This window comes from Falco punctatus (genome assembly GCF_963210335.1).
Source record: "Falco punctatus genome assembly, chromosome: 7".
Lineage (NCBI taxonomy): Eukaryota > Metazoa > Chordata > Aves > Falconiformes > Falconidae > Falco > Falco punctatus.
In genome coordinates, this window is record NC_137587.1 from 72,349,564 (window position 1) to 72,363,833 (window position 14,270).

Below are 14,270 nucleotides of genomic sequence, written 5' to 3' on the forward strand. Positions count from 1 at the left end.
CTGCTCCTGCCTCAGCCTGCCGGGAGGGCACCTGCCGCCCGCCCTGCTGCCGTTGCTCCAGCTCGGGGCCGCCCCCGCTCCCTGCTGTGGCCCGCCCGGCGCCAGGGCAGCGCACGGGCGTGCGCGGCCCCTTTAAGGGGCGGGTTCTCGCCTGGCTCCGCTCCTCCTCCCAGAGGGCGGGGCGCGATGGGCGGGGAGCTGAAGACGGCGATGGGCAATAGCGGCCAATAGGGGCTCGCGGTGGGGACGGGGCGTGGAGGCAGGCGACCAATGGGCAGGCGACGGGGAGTCTCGAGGAGGTCGGGCGCGCGGGGCATGACGGCGCCGGGCAGCGCGGGGCCGCCGCGCAGGTAGGGGCGGCTGGGGGGCACCGGGGGGCCGGGGCCGGAGCCGGGCCACGGGGGCGGGGGGGTCCGGAGGGGGTGGGCGGTGGGGCCCGGGCCCAGGGGGCGGGCGGGGCCGCGCCCCTGGTGCCGCCGGGGAGCCCGGTGTCAGCCCCCGCCGGCCGGCGCGCTCTGAGGGGAGCGCGGGAGCGCTGCCCCCCCCCCCCCCCGGCGCCTCGCTGAGGGAACGAGCCGGGCGGGGGCTCCCTGCGCTGCCCGGCCCGAGGCCGCCGGTTCTGCCTGCGGGGCGGCTCCGGGCGTGGGTGGAGGCTGGGGGCTGGCCCTGGGGGCTACTCCGGCCGCCTCGGCGGTGCTGGGCGGCGGCCGCGCTCTGTCGGCTCGCGGCTGCCCCGGTGGGGCCCGGGGCTGGGCTGGCTCCGGCGCGCGGGGTTCCCGCAGCGGCGCCGGCTCGAAGCCGCATCCCGGCTGCGGAGCGCCGAGACCTGCCGGCCCTGAGGCTCTGGCGCTCGCCCCGGCCGTGGCCCGCCGGGGACAGGGCCCGGGACAGGGGGACCGCCCCAGGCGCGGGGCCCGGGGACACGCGGCGCCGTCCCCGCCCCCCCTGACCTCCTGCCTCTCTCCTGACAGCGCCGCTCGGCACCGGCCGCTTCCCTCCAGCATCCCCGGCGGTGGCTCTGCTCCAGCAGCCGGCACACGGGACTGAAATGACCTTGAAAGCCGGGAACAAGGGCAGCTCGCCGGATCCCGCCCGGGCTCGCCTGGGCCGAGGCAGCCCGGCCGCAAGTGCCTCCCTCTGGCCCTGATCCTCGTGGGTTTTTCTGGGGGCGAAATCCCCGGCTCGCCCTCTCCTGCCTCCGCCACACGCTTCCCTCTCGCACCGGCGGCGGGGAGGGGATCCAGCGAAAATCAAACGCCGCCGGAGGGGCTCATGCCAGACCGTTTCCAGGCTGGATCCCAGTGCTGCGTAAGGGAAGGGAGGTGCTGATCCGGGGGCAGGGAGAAGCACCGGGCTTCGCCTGGCAAAGCTGCAGCGCAGGAGGCAAGCAGGGAGCCTCGGGGAGGCGGTGCGGGCAGGGTGGGGGTGTGAGCCCCTGTACAGCGCCCAGGGGGTCGGCACCTCGCCAGCAATGTGTTCTCTTTGCCGGGAACTCCTGCGCCCGCCTGCTGTGCCTTGTTTTGGGGACTTAGTGCTCCAACTGTTCCTGTCCTGCTCATAACTTGGGACGGTGATTTTCCTGCAGGAGCAGCTTCCTGCTAAAAAAATTTCTCGAGAAGGGTGACAGTGTGAGCTGCTAGGAAGTGTTTTCCTTTGTATGCCAGAGCTGGAAGCAGCTCTTGGCAGGGAGACCTCCCTGTCAGCTGTGCCTGGAGTCCAACCTTATCTTATCCTGTGTTCCCGAACCCTGGATCTCTATCCCTGCTGCATCTGGGAGCCAGGATGGAGTGAGACGAGGGAGCTGCTGCAATGTCTCTACTGGGGCTAAGGATGCTCCTCACAGCCCCCAGATATGCCCTGGAGCAACTCGGTGCCAGTGCTGTGTCCAGGGGCCTTCTGACCTGGGACTTGTCCTTGGCAGTGACCGTAAGAGGGAGAGAAAACTGGGACAGGACCATGCAGCACTTTCAAGTGCTTTCCAGCTTCTGGCCTTTTTTGTTTCAGGGGATTTCTGAGTTCGGTGACCTTAGGGGGGTGTGTGTTTCTTGATGCCCTTGCCTCGAGCAGAGGGTGCCTCTCCCTGTCCCCTGCACGGGGTGCCCTTTCGTGTCAGCCCCGGTCAGGGCTAAATCCGCTCGCCTGGATTAAGCAGTGCGATTGCTTGGGGATTTAAGGGATGACGTGGGGGAAACCAGAGCAGACTGAGCTCCAGAGAGGGAGGCTGCAGAATGGGTTAGAGCCCTTTTTCCAGCACGGGGGCAGGGGGGATGAAGGCTTCGGTGCTTCCACAATATGAGGCTTGGCTTCAGGGCAGCGTGGCATCACCTGGCAGAGGATGTTCATGATGCAGGGCTGCCCATCCTGAAGGCATGGGGTGTCTGAGAATCAGGCAGGGGAAAAGCTTTTCCGTGTGATTCCAAGAGATGTTATTTTGATGTTATTTCAGTGCTTCTGGTCAGTAGAGTGTCCCTTCTCTTACAGACACATCGTTTGACCTGAGCCTCTCCCAAAGAAACCCCACACCCTCTGTGTGTTTGTCCCATTTCCGCAATGCTCGGGCTTTGGGGCCATGTGGGAAGCTTGTTTACTTTGCAAATGCCATGATGCAGGGATCCAGGAGCTGATTCCCAGCCTGGTCCTAACTGCATGGCACCGGTAACTTGTGTTTGGTTTTTCTGCAGCCCCACATATGTGCTGCATCTTGAGGGAGCATCTCCCATGCCTCCAGCTGGGATTCAGCCCGGCTCCATTGCATCGGGACAGTGTTTTGATTGGGCTGCCAAGGCTGTGGGGACACGGGGGCTCACGTGGCTTCAACTCTCAGGCTGTCTGGGCATGGCTGTTGGGGTGAAGTGCCCCTGTCCTGCCTCTCCTGGAGTCTGTGGGGCATATTTTAGATGGGTATTCCTTCATATGAGCCCCTTGGAGTGGTAGCAGGGTGCATGTAAGGAAATACAGGTGGCAAAAGAGCCCCTTTGTATGTAGGAAGCAGTTTGGTATGGCCTCTCTGCCTGGGCTTTGCTGCACCACCATGGCATCATCCCTGTGGGCACTGGGATGAACTCCAGCTCTGCACTCATCCTGCCTGCTGCTGTCCTGCCTGTGCCCCACCTGCTCTGGCATCACCCCCTGCCTGTTGTAAGCTGAGCTCTTTTCCCTTGAATAATTTCCTCTCTGTAGGTCTGGTGGCTGTTTGCTGGCTCTGCCATTCTGCCGGAGTCCATGGATCACTGCTCTGGCCCCAGTCCCCTGGGATCCTGCTCCGCTTTGGCGCTCGGTGCCAAGCGCCGCAGCACGGCTATCTCCGGTTGTGGTTTGCCAAGGGCGGAAGTGTCACCTTTCTAGCCCACCGGGTGATAACCTTCCCTGCGCAGCGCTAGGAGTGTGTTTACTTTACCTGTTGCGGTCGATAAGCGCCTCTGATAAAATTCATGATAGTAAACAACAGGCTTTAACGAGAGGGGAGCAATTAAAGGAGAGAGGTGGTGCCCTCGGCAAGCTCTGCCCTGGGAAGATGGTGTTTTGCTGACCTGGAGGAGCAGACCCTGGTCCTTGCTGCCTGAAATCTCCATTACTCCAGGGAGTTTGCAGACCTGTGATTTTCCCATTCCAGTCTCCATCTCTTGAGGAGGAGAGGCTCTTCTTTGGAGGGTGTTATCAGAGGGAGTCGCTGTTCCTTGACCCACTCGGTTGCAAGCACCAGGGAGCTCCTGGCAAGAAATGCCTGTTTTTTTATCATCATGTGACTTGAGAAATCACAAAAATACTTTTGCTGTCCTTGAGCAGCAGAGATACTAACGTCTGTGTGCAGACCAGGATTGAAGAGAATGGATTTACGGCTCCAAAATGCATCTCTCCCCTCTTTCCTTCCCTGTGTGGGCTGACAGGCTTCTCCTTGCAGCACCAAGCCAATGCATGAAAGAGCAGCTCCCCTGAAGAGCCCTGAGCCCATGCATGGCCGTGAGAAACTGGAGGCATCCCACAAGGAAAAGAGTTTGGATTCCCTTGATGGCAGGTGAGGGGCAGTGTCCTGGGGGCTTCGGTTGAGTATTTGGTCTTTTTTTCCTCCTGTTGTGACCTCACACAGCATCTCTGCTACTTCTAAGCCCCCAAATGCAACCTGCCAGCGAGGGGTGGGCACAGTGGGTCCCTTCTTTGTTTCCCCCCTCAAATATTTGGTCTATAAAAGCAGGGAGGGGGGAGGGGTTTGGGGAAGGGAATGTTACTCCTATGGCTGAGGCTGTTGGGCGGATTTCCCTGTCTCTGTGGTTTTTCCATCTGCCTGTGTGATGAATGCCCCTGTGCGTGGCCAAAACAGAGTCCGTCCTCCTGCCCAGGCATGTTCCCAAATTCCCGTTTGTGCTTTCCTTGGGGAAGCTTTGACCTGGCCAAAGCTGCCCATTGCCAGCTCCTGACCTGTCCCAGGCTGCTGCTGGGGGCAGCTCTGGGCTCCTTCCTCTGGTGCTGGGGTGTGTTTCGGGTACGGGCACCCCGGTGCTGGTGTCTCCACTAGATTGCTGTCAGCCTGATGCCAGACAAAGATTAGCCTTTTGTAGCTGTTATTTAACCTCAGCAATGCCCAACGCTACAATAAATCACTGAGACATCCGAAACATGGTTTCCCAGGGTCTCTCTTTGGTCCTCTGCAGCTTGTGGTGTCTCTTTTTGCGGCACATGTGCTTTAGGGAACAGGCAAGAGACCTGGGGCTCTTCACTTACCTGATTATTATTTTTCCTTCCAGCCTCCGCCTGAACGAAGCGCTGAAGGATGAAGACATCAAGAAGTGCCACCGGGAAGTGGTAAGTCTTTGGCTTTGTGAGCAAATGAGCCGGTTCATTGTAGCCTGACCCCGGCTGTTTACCATGGAGGAGCCTGCCTGGGGTCTCGGGTGTGGGCTGCGGGAGCTGGAGGCGAAGCCGCAGCAGCTCCTGGTGCAGGGCAGGGGCTCCTGCCTGCATTTTCAGGGGAGCCGATGACAGTTTGTGTGGCCTGTGATCTGCCTTGCAAACACTTTCAAGATTTTCCACCCAGAGCAAAGGACAAAGTGGAAATCTTGACTGCAAGCAGCTTGGTTCCTGTCTGTTGGAACCTTTTTGGTTGTTCAGATTCTGCCCAAAGCAGAGCTTTTCTGTCCATCTACAAATGAGATGCTCTGGAAGAGGAAGAAGTGGAGGGAGGAGGCGTTTTGCCTTTCCCCATGAAGAAAATGGAGGAGAAGAACATTTTGTTGATTATTTAGAGGCATCGGAGAGGGTTGTGGGGTTGGCAACAGGTTTGTGCTGTGGCCAAGGGGTGTTTCTTGGTGGTGGCTTGGAGGTGATGCCACAGTCCCCTCCATGTCCTTCCTTGTCCCCCTGAAATGGTCCCACCGATGCCCCCACCATCCCGGTGTCTTGCCAGGGACTGTCTAAGCTGACCCCAGGTGATGCTGAGCCTTGATCCTCTTACGGCCCGGCTCATCTGGTGACAAGGTGTGCAGGGCAAAGATGACCTTGTCAGTGTGGGCAGGAGAGCTCTCCCTGTGGTGCTGCCTGCAAACCAGCCTTGCTGCCCCGGGGCCCTTTGAGCTGTGCTGGACCTCTCTGCATCCTGGCAAAGCATCTTGTCCCTTGGATTTTAGGGGGCAGCCATCTCTGCCACAGGGACAGCCGTGTCCCTGGGGAGCACCCTGAGGTCTGGGGCGCTGCCTCCTCCAGGGCAGGGGGCACAAGTCTGCCCATGCTGCCTTACAGGACTAATTGAGTGGATTTGCTGCAAAGCGTTGAACTGCTTCGGAGCCTTTAACTTATATACAGAATTATTTAAGGGTGAACCTGCCGAGCCTCCTTCCGCGGCTGCTGGCAGGCTTTGAAGAGGCACCGGGAATATAAATAGCTGGATGGCGCGGCGCGATGGGCGCAAAGCAAGTGTTGTCACTGTGCCCCGAATAAGGGAAGAGCTTGAGGAGGAGGAGGAGAGAAACCGCTGGGCAAAATAAATTGCCTGTGGATGAGTCCAGGAGAAAACCAGCTCCTCTCAGGGGCTCAGTAGCCTCCTTGGATATTAGGGGAAATGTTTATTTGGGAGGATGGCGCAGCGTTTGCTGGGTGCTGGATCATCTGAACCTCCTCTAGCCCTGCGGGCCCGCCATCGCCAGCCCAGCGGGACCCCGCTGCGCCGGTCCCGGGTGCGGGGCGAGGGAGATTGTTTTGCTAGAGGGTGTTTTTTGGGTCTCCTTATCAGCAAGGTCACCGGATAACTTCTGCTCTGCTTCATTTCCAGGCTGCTAGCAAGTACAACTCCCAGTACCACAAGCTGTTCAAGGACATCCCGACGGAGGAGAGCGTGCTGAAAGGTGGGTGACATGGCAAGGGGCGGGCACAGGGGTGGCAGGATTTGGCACACAGTCTGCCATGTCCCTCTCTCTGCCTTGCAGTTTGTTCCTGCGCACTCCAGAGAGATATCCTCATCCAGGGAAGGCTTTACATCTCCCCTAACTGGCTCTGCTTCTACGCAAATCTTTTTGGGAAGGACATCAAGGTAACGTGGAGGCCAGCTCACCCTAGTCCCATAGGGCTCATAGCTCAGGCTGTGCCACAGCTTATCCCCTCCCACACCCAAATACCACCAAAATCGCTGTCAAAAACTGCCAATGTAAAGGGGAGTGCAGCTGTGCCCCCTACTCTGATCACCCGTGACATCTGCCTGGGGAAACCAAATATTGGTTTAGTTTAAAATTTCCTGATGCAAAACCTACAAGCCGCAGTGGCGTCTGAAGGAAGATCAAAGGTTTTGGGGGGGAAAGGTTTGAATCTGTTGGCTTTTCTTCTTGATTTACAGTGTTTCCCTGTTAGTCTGGTGCATGACAGGGATCTTGCAGAGGAATTACTTCCTTTAAAACTGGGCTGAAGAACTGAATTATTTATTGTCAGCTGCTTTAAACAAATATCTGAAGGAAGTGCGGGGTTTCAGTGAATTTACCTTGCCATAAATTACATCCTGCCTTATTTTTAACCCTCCCCAGGCTTGCAGGGGGTTCTTGTAACAGGTCTTGGGGAGACCTGCTGGATGATGCTTTCCCCATGTCCTCACTGTTTTGATCAAGTAAAAACCACCTCCGAGCCGAGATTAACACAGGGAGGGGATGCCGTGACCTTTAATAAAAAACAAGCTGTCTCTGTGAAATGCCAAATCCCTGTGTCGCTGCTCTGCTTGGAGCGTAATTACAATGTGTGTTAAATCTCCACCTTGTGAAAGAAACTCCCCAAGCTTGTGCCATGCCTGTCCCTGCCCCTCCCCGTGTCTTTTTGCCTTCCAGGTTGTGATCCCAGTGGTCTCCGTGCAGCTGATAAAAAAGCACAAGACGGCTCGGCTGCTGCCCAATGGCTTGGCCATCACCACCAATGCCAGCAGAAAGGTAAGGCCGGCGCTTTGAGCATCAGTACCTGGCCTCGCCGCAACCCAGCGATGCCCTGGTCTGAGTTGGCTGTGACTTGAGAGCAGGGAACAAAGCAATTCCCATCTCCGGGTGAAAGCGTGGGCCACTTGGGAAGTGAGCACTGCTCTCCATGCTGGCAGCCAGCCAGGGCAAACACCACTGCTTTGCTTTTGTTTCTGAATTTCACTTTGTTTCTGTGTGAAGCAAAGCTCAAGTGAAACTCGGCCGAGCCTGACAAATCCCTGCCAGGCTCAAATAAAACCTTGAGACTCCTTGAATGCAAGCAGGGGAAGGGTTTGGGCCAGTGCTCAACCTGAGCTGGTGGAAAACTTGGTTAAGGGGCTGAATTTCCAGCTTGAAAATCATGTTGGGTGTTGGTGGCCATAGTGAGCTGATGTAGTTCTGCTCGGAGTGGCCAAGTCCTCGCAGGCTCAGGTGCTGCTGGCAGCGTTGTGCATTGCCTGTCCGCTGCTAGGGAGGGGATTGTTCCTGCGGGATTTTGGGAAGGGGGTTATTCCTGCAGGATTTTAGCAGGGGGTGGCTCAAGGCAGGATTTGGGTTCAAGGCAATGTGGTTGCAAGGCTGCTTTGCACATCATCTGGGCTCTGCATCCGGCAAGGTGAGCGCTGCCCTGTGTCCCCTTGTGCTGATCCATGGGAATGTTTTCCGTCGCTCCCGGCCCCGTTTGCTGCTGCATCCCTTTGGGCTGAGCACGGGAGGCCCCATAGGAACAGCAGCTGAACAAAACTGGCCCCATAAAAAATCTGGTCCAGGTTTTAGCAGGCTGCAAAAATAACAGCAGAGAAACTCTGCAGGGAGATGCCTGTGTGGGGATGTGGCTCCTGAAGGAGGGGAGGTTCAAGGGCGGGATGTCTCTGCCTGTCCCCTGCCTGTGGAGAACCAGACTCGGGAGGGGAGGGAATCTCTCCTGGCAGCTTCTCTCTTTTCTCTTGCAGTACATCTTCGTATCCCTCATCTCCCGCGACAGTGTCTATGATGTCCTGAGGAGAGTCTGCACGCACCTGCAGGTACCCTCCACCCCACATCCGACGGCATTTCGATGGCCACAGGGCTCTGTGCTCGCCCCTTGGGCTGCATTTGGGTAGCAGAGGTCTTCACCACCTCTGAGGCTTCAGACTGCTCATAAATCCCTCCCTGGTGCCCTCCTGCTTCTTCCCAGCATCCTCACTCCACAGCAAAGGATGGGAAGAGGGGCAGGAGCCATGCCCTGGGCACATCCTGTCCCCATGAGCCACCGCTGACCTTTTCTGGGTCACGGATGAGATGACGGAGGGAGAGCCTGGAGTTTCTGCTCTCTCCCAGGGCGTGTATATGAATTATTTATAAGCTGGTAGTAATACTAGTTCTGCCACTCCACACACATATGCTGCCTTTTCCCCAGATCTAAAGTTTTAAGGGGAGGAAAAATGGTACAAAGTAAAAAAAAATTGAATTAAGAAGTCTTAAGGGGGGAAGACATCCATCAGCCCTCGAGCTGAGAGGAGGATCACGGGGACTCTTCTCCCTGTCTTTGAAGCACGTGGGAAGCCGTGCCGGGGCCCTTTCCCGCCCAGAAGGGTGTCTGCTGGCTCTGCTGGGGCGGTGATTTGGGTGACTCAGCCTTGTTGCTGAACTGGGGAATTTAGTCTTTGAAATGTGCTGGGCTCTGCCCAGATATTGTCCCAAGGGTTTATCCTGTCCGCTGGGAGCCGAGGCCAGCGCAGGAGTCCTTGGCTCAGCCATGGCCCTGTAGGTTTTTAGTGATGGGAAGCAGCAATGCGGTGCCCTGTCCCCTGCCGGCTGCTCTTCTTCATCCCCTGCATCCCTGTGCTTGCAAGTTTTAAGCAGCTGCTCTACACAGATTCGCTGGAAAAGTCAAAATTCAATTTTCTGGCACAGGTTGAAGCAGAGAGGGGTGGCACCCTGACACCCATTTCTTTCTCCTCTCTAGGTTTCGAGTAAGAAGAGCTTGAGTTTGAAGGAGCTGACAGAGGAGCCTGACGCCGTGTCGCTGGTGAGGGTCAGGGCAGCTCTGGGGGAGGGATGCCCCCCTGAGCTCATGCTGTGGGCAGGAGAGCGTCTGCCTTGCCCCTTGGTGGGTCTAATGCCTTTGCAGCATGCTGAGGTTCAGCTGGCAGCCACTGGCAGGGTGCAGGGTCGGTCCTCTCCCCTCGCTGCCGGCAAAGGTTGTGCCTTCGTAGCTCGTCCTCCAGGATGTTCATACCCGGACTTGGCAGAAATGGACGGGTCAGGATGACTTCAACAACGTGTGGCTGAGCACAAGCCAATGACTTGGCCAGTTGGTCTTGGTGGGTCCATTTATCAATGGAAAAAGCTTCAGAGCGATGTGTAAAATGCCGCCGCTCCACTCCTGCCAGCTGATGCTGTTCACAGCTGTCAACACTGGTAACAGGCTGGAAATGTGGTTGGATTATCCAGAAACCTGTGGGATGGCTCGTAGCTGGAAGGCTGGAGAGGGAAAAGCCTTCTGAAGCGCAGCATGACCAAGAGAGCATGAGGGGATGCATCCTGCCGCTTTTGGAGTGCGGCAGGCCTCGGCTCTGCCCACGGCAGCTGTGTCCCTGGCTGGCAGGATGTGTCCTCTTTGTGAAATGTGGGTGGCCCATCCCCCTCTCTCTGCTGTGTCACTAAGCTGCTGGTGCTGTGGCCGTGCTGGGCTGTGCAGGGACACTGAGCAGGGTGTCCTCCTTGGGCTGGTGGCCCTGTGCATCAGGCTGGGTGCAGGAGGTGGCAATTTGGGGTGGCCTGTGTGGGCCAGTGGTCCTGTACACTGGACCAGGAGGTGACAGGTGGGGTGTCCTCCATGGTCTGGTGGCATCCCAGGGGTTGAAGGTGCTTTTCAAGGGCCAAGTCAGGAGTGATTGGGGCTGGCAGCATCTCTGGGTGCTGCCAGGGAATGGAGCCCTTCAGCAGCTCCAGCCCCAGGGACTTTCCATCAGGGAAACCCCACTGGATTCGATGCCTTTCCAGGGCATGCTGGGATGGGGATGCTGAGCCATGGGGTGGGCAAGGGGCTCTCGGAGGATGACAGGTGACCGTGGTGAGTTTCAAGGGGTAGAGGAAGCAGCGATCGGTATTTGGGGCAGGTGTGGGGTGCGTGGGCAGCTCCTTCCTGTGGCAGCAGGAACCTGTGTGCCCACGGGGCCATTGTGGAGGACCAGCTCCCCCTTAGGATGATACTTCGGATGTGCTGGTGCTTGGTGGAGGTGCTGTAAGGTTTGAGTCTGGATCTGGCCCCGCTGTGTCCATGGCACTGCTGGTTTCATGGGAGAAACCGCTGTTCGGTGGCACAGCTCACCCAGGGCTGTTCCCGCAGGAGGTGATCGTCCCCGAGGGCAAGTGGAGGAAGGTGTCACCCGCCTCACTGTCACTGTCACTGCCGGACACTGACTACCAGTGCATCCATCGGACCTCTGTCAGCAGCCTGAGTGCCAAGGAGAGCTCCTTCACCTCTGAGGAGCCCCTGGTTTCAGGTAAGGACTGTGTCTGACCTGGGGACACGGGTTTGTGCCCTGCCCTGCACACAGTGCTGGGCGTAAACCCCCATAAATACATGTTCATCCATCTTTTGCTCTCCTGGCAGGGACTTCTGAGTTGCAGATGAGCAGGGTAGAGTCTGGCAGTCAGTGGTGGGGTCCTGGGATGGGATGGGGTCTCCTGGCTGTGGGGTCTGAGCATTCAGCGAGTGCCTGTAAGGCCATGCGGGCAGTGTCGGCCCATGAGGGAGGAATATTTGACGCTTGAAGGCTCCCAGTTGCCAGAAGACCAGGAGCATCTGTCCAGCGCCACTGTGCCGCTGACCCTGGGCTTGCATTTCAGAAAGTGCAATAAACACTGAGGAGGAGCTGGAGGTGGAGCAGAGCTGCGTGGCGGAGCTGAGACCCTCTGACTACCAGCTCCTGAAGATCTTCATTGTGCTGTAAGTGTGCCAAGGGCAGCCCTGGTGTGGGGAGGGTGGGGGGTGTGCTAGGAGCGTCCTTCTCAGCCACAGGCTTTGAGCACTTGTGCTTGTTCCTCTGCTCCCAGCATCTGCCTCCTGGTCGTGTCCTCCTCATACCTGGCATTTCGTATCTTCCGTCTGGAGCAGCAGCTCTGCTCTCTGAACCGGGACTACCTCTCCCGTGGGCACAGGAGGTGAGGGACCCTTGGGGACACTTTGGTGCAGGTGTGTCACACTGTGAGTGGAGGACCTGAGGGATGTGGTGCAAAGAGCAACAGCTGTGCTCTGTGACATGCCCCAGGGATGCTTTGTCCCTTATTCTGTGGCTGCTGTTGGGATGGCTGATGGCAGACCCCGAAGTGCCATCCCCATGCAATAGATGATCTTGTCAGCTGCTGGTTTGAGTGACTGGAGAAAGCTCTTCTGTCCCAAGGCTTTCAGCCCTTGGGAAGAGGTTTCCTTGTGGGTTTGGGGCTGGTTCTCCAGTTGCAGGAAGCACCAGGGCATCTTAGTGGAGCTGGGCTGTGCCCTGGGGCTAACGTGTCCGTGGTGGGTGTCAGCAAGGGATGGACAGGAGTGGGTTCCCTTGGGTTGGGGACATCAGGGTATCTCCCTCCTTGTGCCCACAGGGCCTGGGCGCCAGGCTGGGGCACAGTGCCTCTGCAGCTGCTCGCCCCGTCTCACCCCGCTCTTTGCCTGCAGGTGACCACGGCCCGCAGCGCTGGCTGAGGACGGATGCTGAGATGCTGGCGCCCTGTGTACAGATCCCAGTGCTGCATCCTCCCGGCTGTGGCTGTTGCACGTGGCCTGGCTTTGCCTTGGCCGGTAAAATGGGACCAAGTATCTTCTCTCTTCCTACTGGCACCCGCTCCCGGTGAAACTGCCCCGCCAGCTCACGGCCACCGGTGCCAACTCCCTGTCCCACTGGAAACCTGTTTTCTCCCCGGGATGCTTCTGTGCCGTAGCACCGGATGATGGCTCAGGGCTGCCGAGTGGTTGGACCTCCCTTTAGGACTTGCTGCTAAAACGGGAGCTGGTTTTTATTCCAGGCTTGGGTTTTTCTTGTTAAAAGATGACCTTAGACTTACTGGGACCCCCCAAAAATGGGGATGAGCTGCTGCTGCTGCTCTGAATGAGGCCCAGGCAGCAGCTCTGGGCTGAGCAGCCTACCTGTTAGTCCCGTTCTCGGTACCCCCAGGGCTGTCACTGGAGGAATGGCCCCAGCCCCGGGGGTCTGCGGTGACACGGAGAAAGGGTCCACCAGCCCTGTGGAGCATCATCTGTCTCAGCAGCCAAGGGTGGGGGTACAGTCCAGGGCCCCCGCAGCTCTGCCGGGCTCCACAGCGGCCCGCAGCCCTTCCCTCCTGGAGCACTGGGCCATCTCGGGGTGTGCGTGTGTGTGAGTGTCCCCTGCAAAGCACTTTAGGGTCCTCCAGGTCAGGCGTCCTTGCTGGGGACCGCACCTGGCAATGGTGCTGGACCAAGGCTTCGTTAGCCCTGCTTGCCTCATTAAGACATCCCGTAAGGAGCCCGCGCCTGGCACCGGTGAACATCCTGGCTCCCAGCATGTCTGTGCCCTTGCTTGTGTGAACCTCGTCACCATGCAGAGCTGAGCGCTGCAGGATTTGTCCTGCAGCTTGCCCCGGGAGCATGCTGTGGTGGCAGGTGATACCTGTGTGGTTTCCTTTGATTTTTCTTTCCTATTTTTTGGGAACGACAAGTGCTGATGGGGCCAAATCCCCGAGTGCTGGGGAAGAGCTCCCTGCTCGCTCCAGGCTCGGAAGGGCTTTTAAATGAAAATAAACCCAGGATTTTCTAGCACATCGCTGTCTGTTGCTGCCATCCTTGCAGTGGTGCCAGGCTGTGAGCCCTGCGACTGGGTGCTCCAGAATGTGCGCTGCCCTGGTGCCCCTTTGCTGGCCAGGGGCACATGACCTGGCATGGGGACGCGGGGCATATCCTTGTCCTCCCTTAGGGCCAGGGCTGGTGGGCCTGGGGCTGTTCTGCCCCCGGTGTCACAGCCAGTAGGGCAGGCTGGAGGGATGCTGTGTGCTCCAGTGCTGCTGGGATGCTGGTGGGCGCTCAGCATCATTTATCTACAGCAGGGAATGTCACCCTGCGTGTCTCCCAGGCCATGCCGGGGGGGATACCAGGCTGGGCATGCAGTCCTGGCTGGGGCAGGGGGACCCGGGTGGCTTCTGAGGGGACACCCAGGGCCGGGGATGCTCCGGGCGCGGGGGCTGGGAAGCGTCGCTAGGTGGCAGCAGAGACTGCAGGATGCGGCGCCGAGGCTGGGGGCCGGGCCACTGGGTGCCTGGTGAGGGTGCTGAGCTGCAGCCCCGTCCTGCTGGGGTGGACAGGGTGAGCCGCCCTCCTCCTCCTCCTTCCTGAGCATCTGCAACCCAAATCCCGCCGCCAGCTTGGCCTATGCAGCAAAATGCATGAAAATGGCTCAACTTGAAAGCCACAGGGAAGGCGGTGCTGGCTGAGTGGGGACTGAGGTGGTGTCACCCCATTTTTTCATGAGACTGAGCACCCTGGGGTGCTAGGGGTGCGGTCTGTGGTTCAGCCATGTTTCTGGCTAAACTATCAACTCTGCTTCTTCGAAATCCTGGCATTATGGGGCCATCGGAGCCTTTGATTTTGTGGGTGACCTGGCAGATGAAAGGTGATGTCCTGCTGCTGCCCCATCCCCACTGGGGACTTGTTTTGCCAGTGTGGCTGCTAAAATGGGTTTAGAGTGTTTAGGGTTGGATTTTCTAAAAATAAGTTGCTACTTAACAGGTTTACTCTCAAAGTGGTGCTTATGGTCCCAAAAAGGAGATTTAGAGGTTTTAGGATTGGGGGTTTTTTGGTCTCGGGTGCCCAGCCTGGTATTTTTTTGGGGTGCT

General features: G+C 58.3%; 1 protein-coding gene across 9 annotated transcripts; it reads left to right on the plus strand.

Moving 5' to 3' along the window:
- Positions 1-214: 214 nt before the first annotated feature.
- GRAMD2A (GRAM domain containing 2A) lies at positions 215-13,200 on the plus strand (the record flags this gene model as incomplete). 9 transcript variants are annotated; one of them, XM_080395408.1, is made up of 13 exons in its annotated part: positions 273-350; positions 972-1,383; positions 3,902-4,015; positions 4,743-4,800; positions 6,263-6,335; positions 6,417-6,520; positions 7,299-7,397; positions 8,375-8,446; positions 9,370-9,432; positions 10,756-10,912; positions 11,259-11,358; positions 11,466-11,573; positions 12,082-13,200. In XM_080395408.1, exons 3-13 carry the CDS (start codon positions 3,912-3,914, stop codon positions 12,083-12,085), a joined length of 942 nt encoding a protein of 313 aa, XP_080251534.1. In that variant the 5' UTR covers positions 273-350; positions 972-1,383; positions 3,902-3,911. The 9 variants fall into 9 exon arrangements, with proteins under 9 accessions (XP_080251535.1, XP_080251529.1, XP_080251528.1 ...); XM_080395406.1 differs by having other exon boundaries at positions 972-1,308; positions 3,614-4,015; XM_080395404.1 differs by having other exon boundaries at positions 972-1,308; positions 3,888-4,015.
- Positions 13,201-14,270: the final 1,070 nt, after the last annotated feature.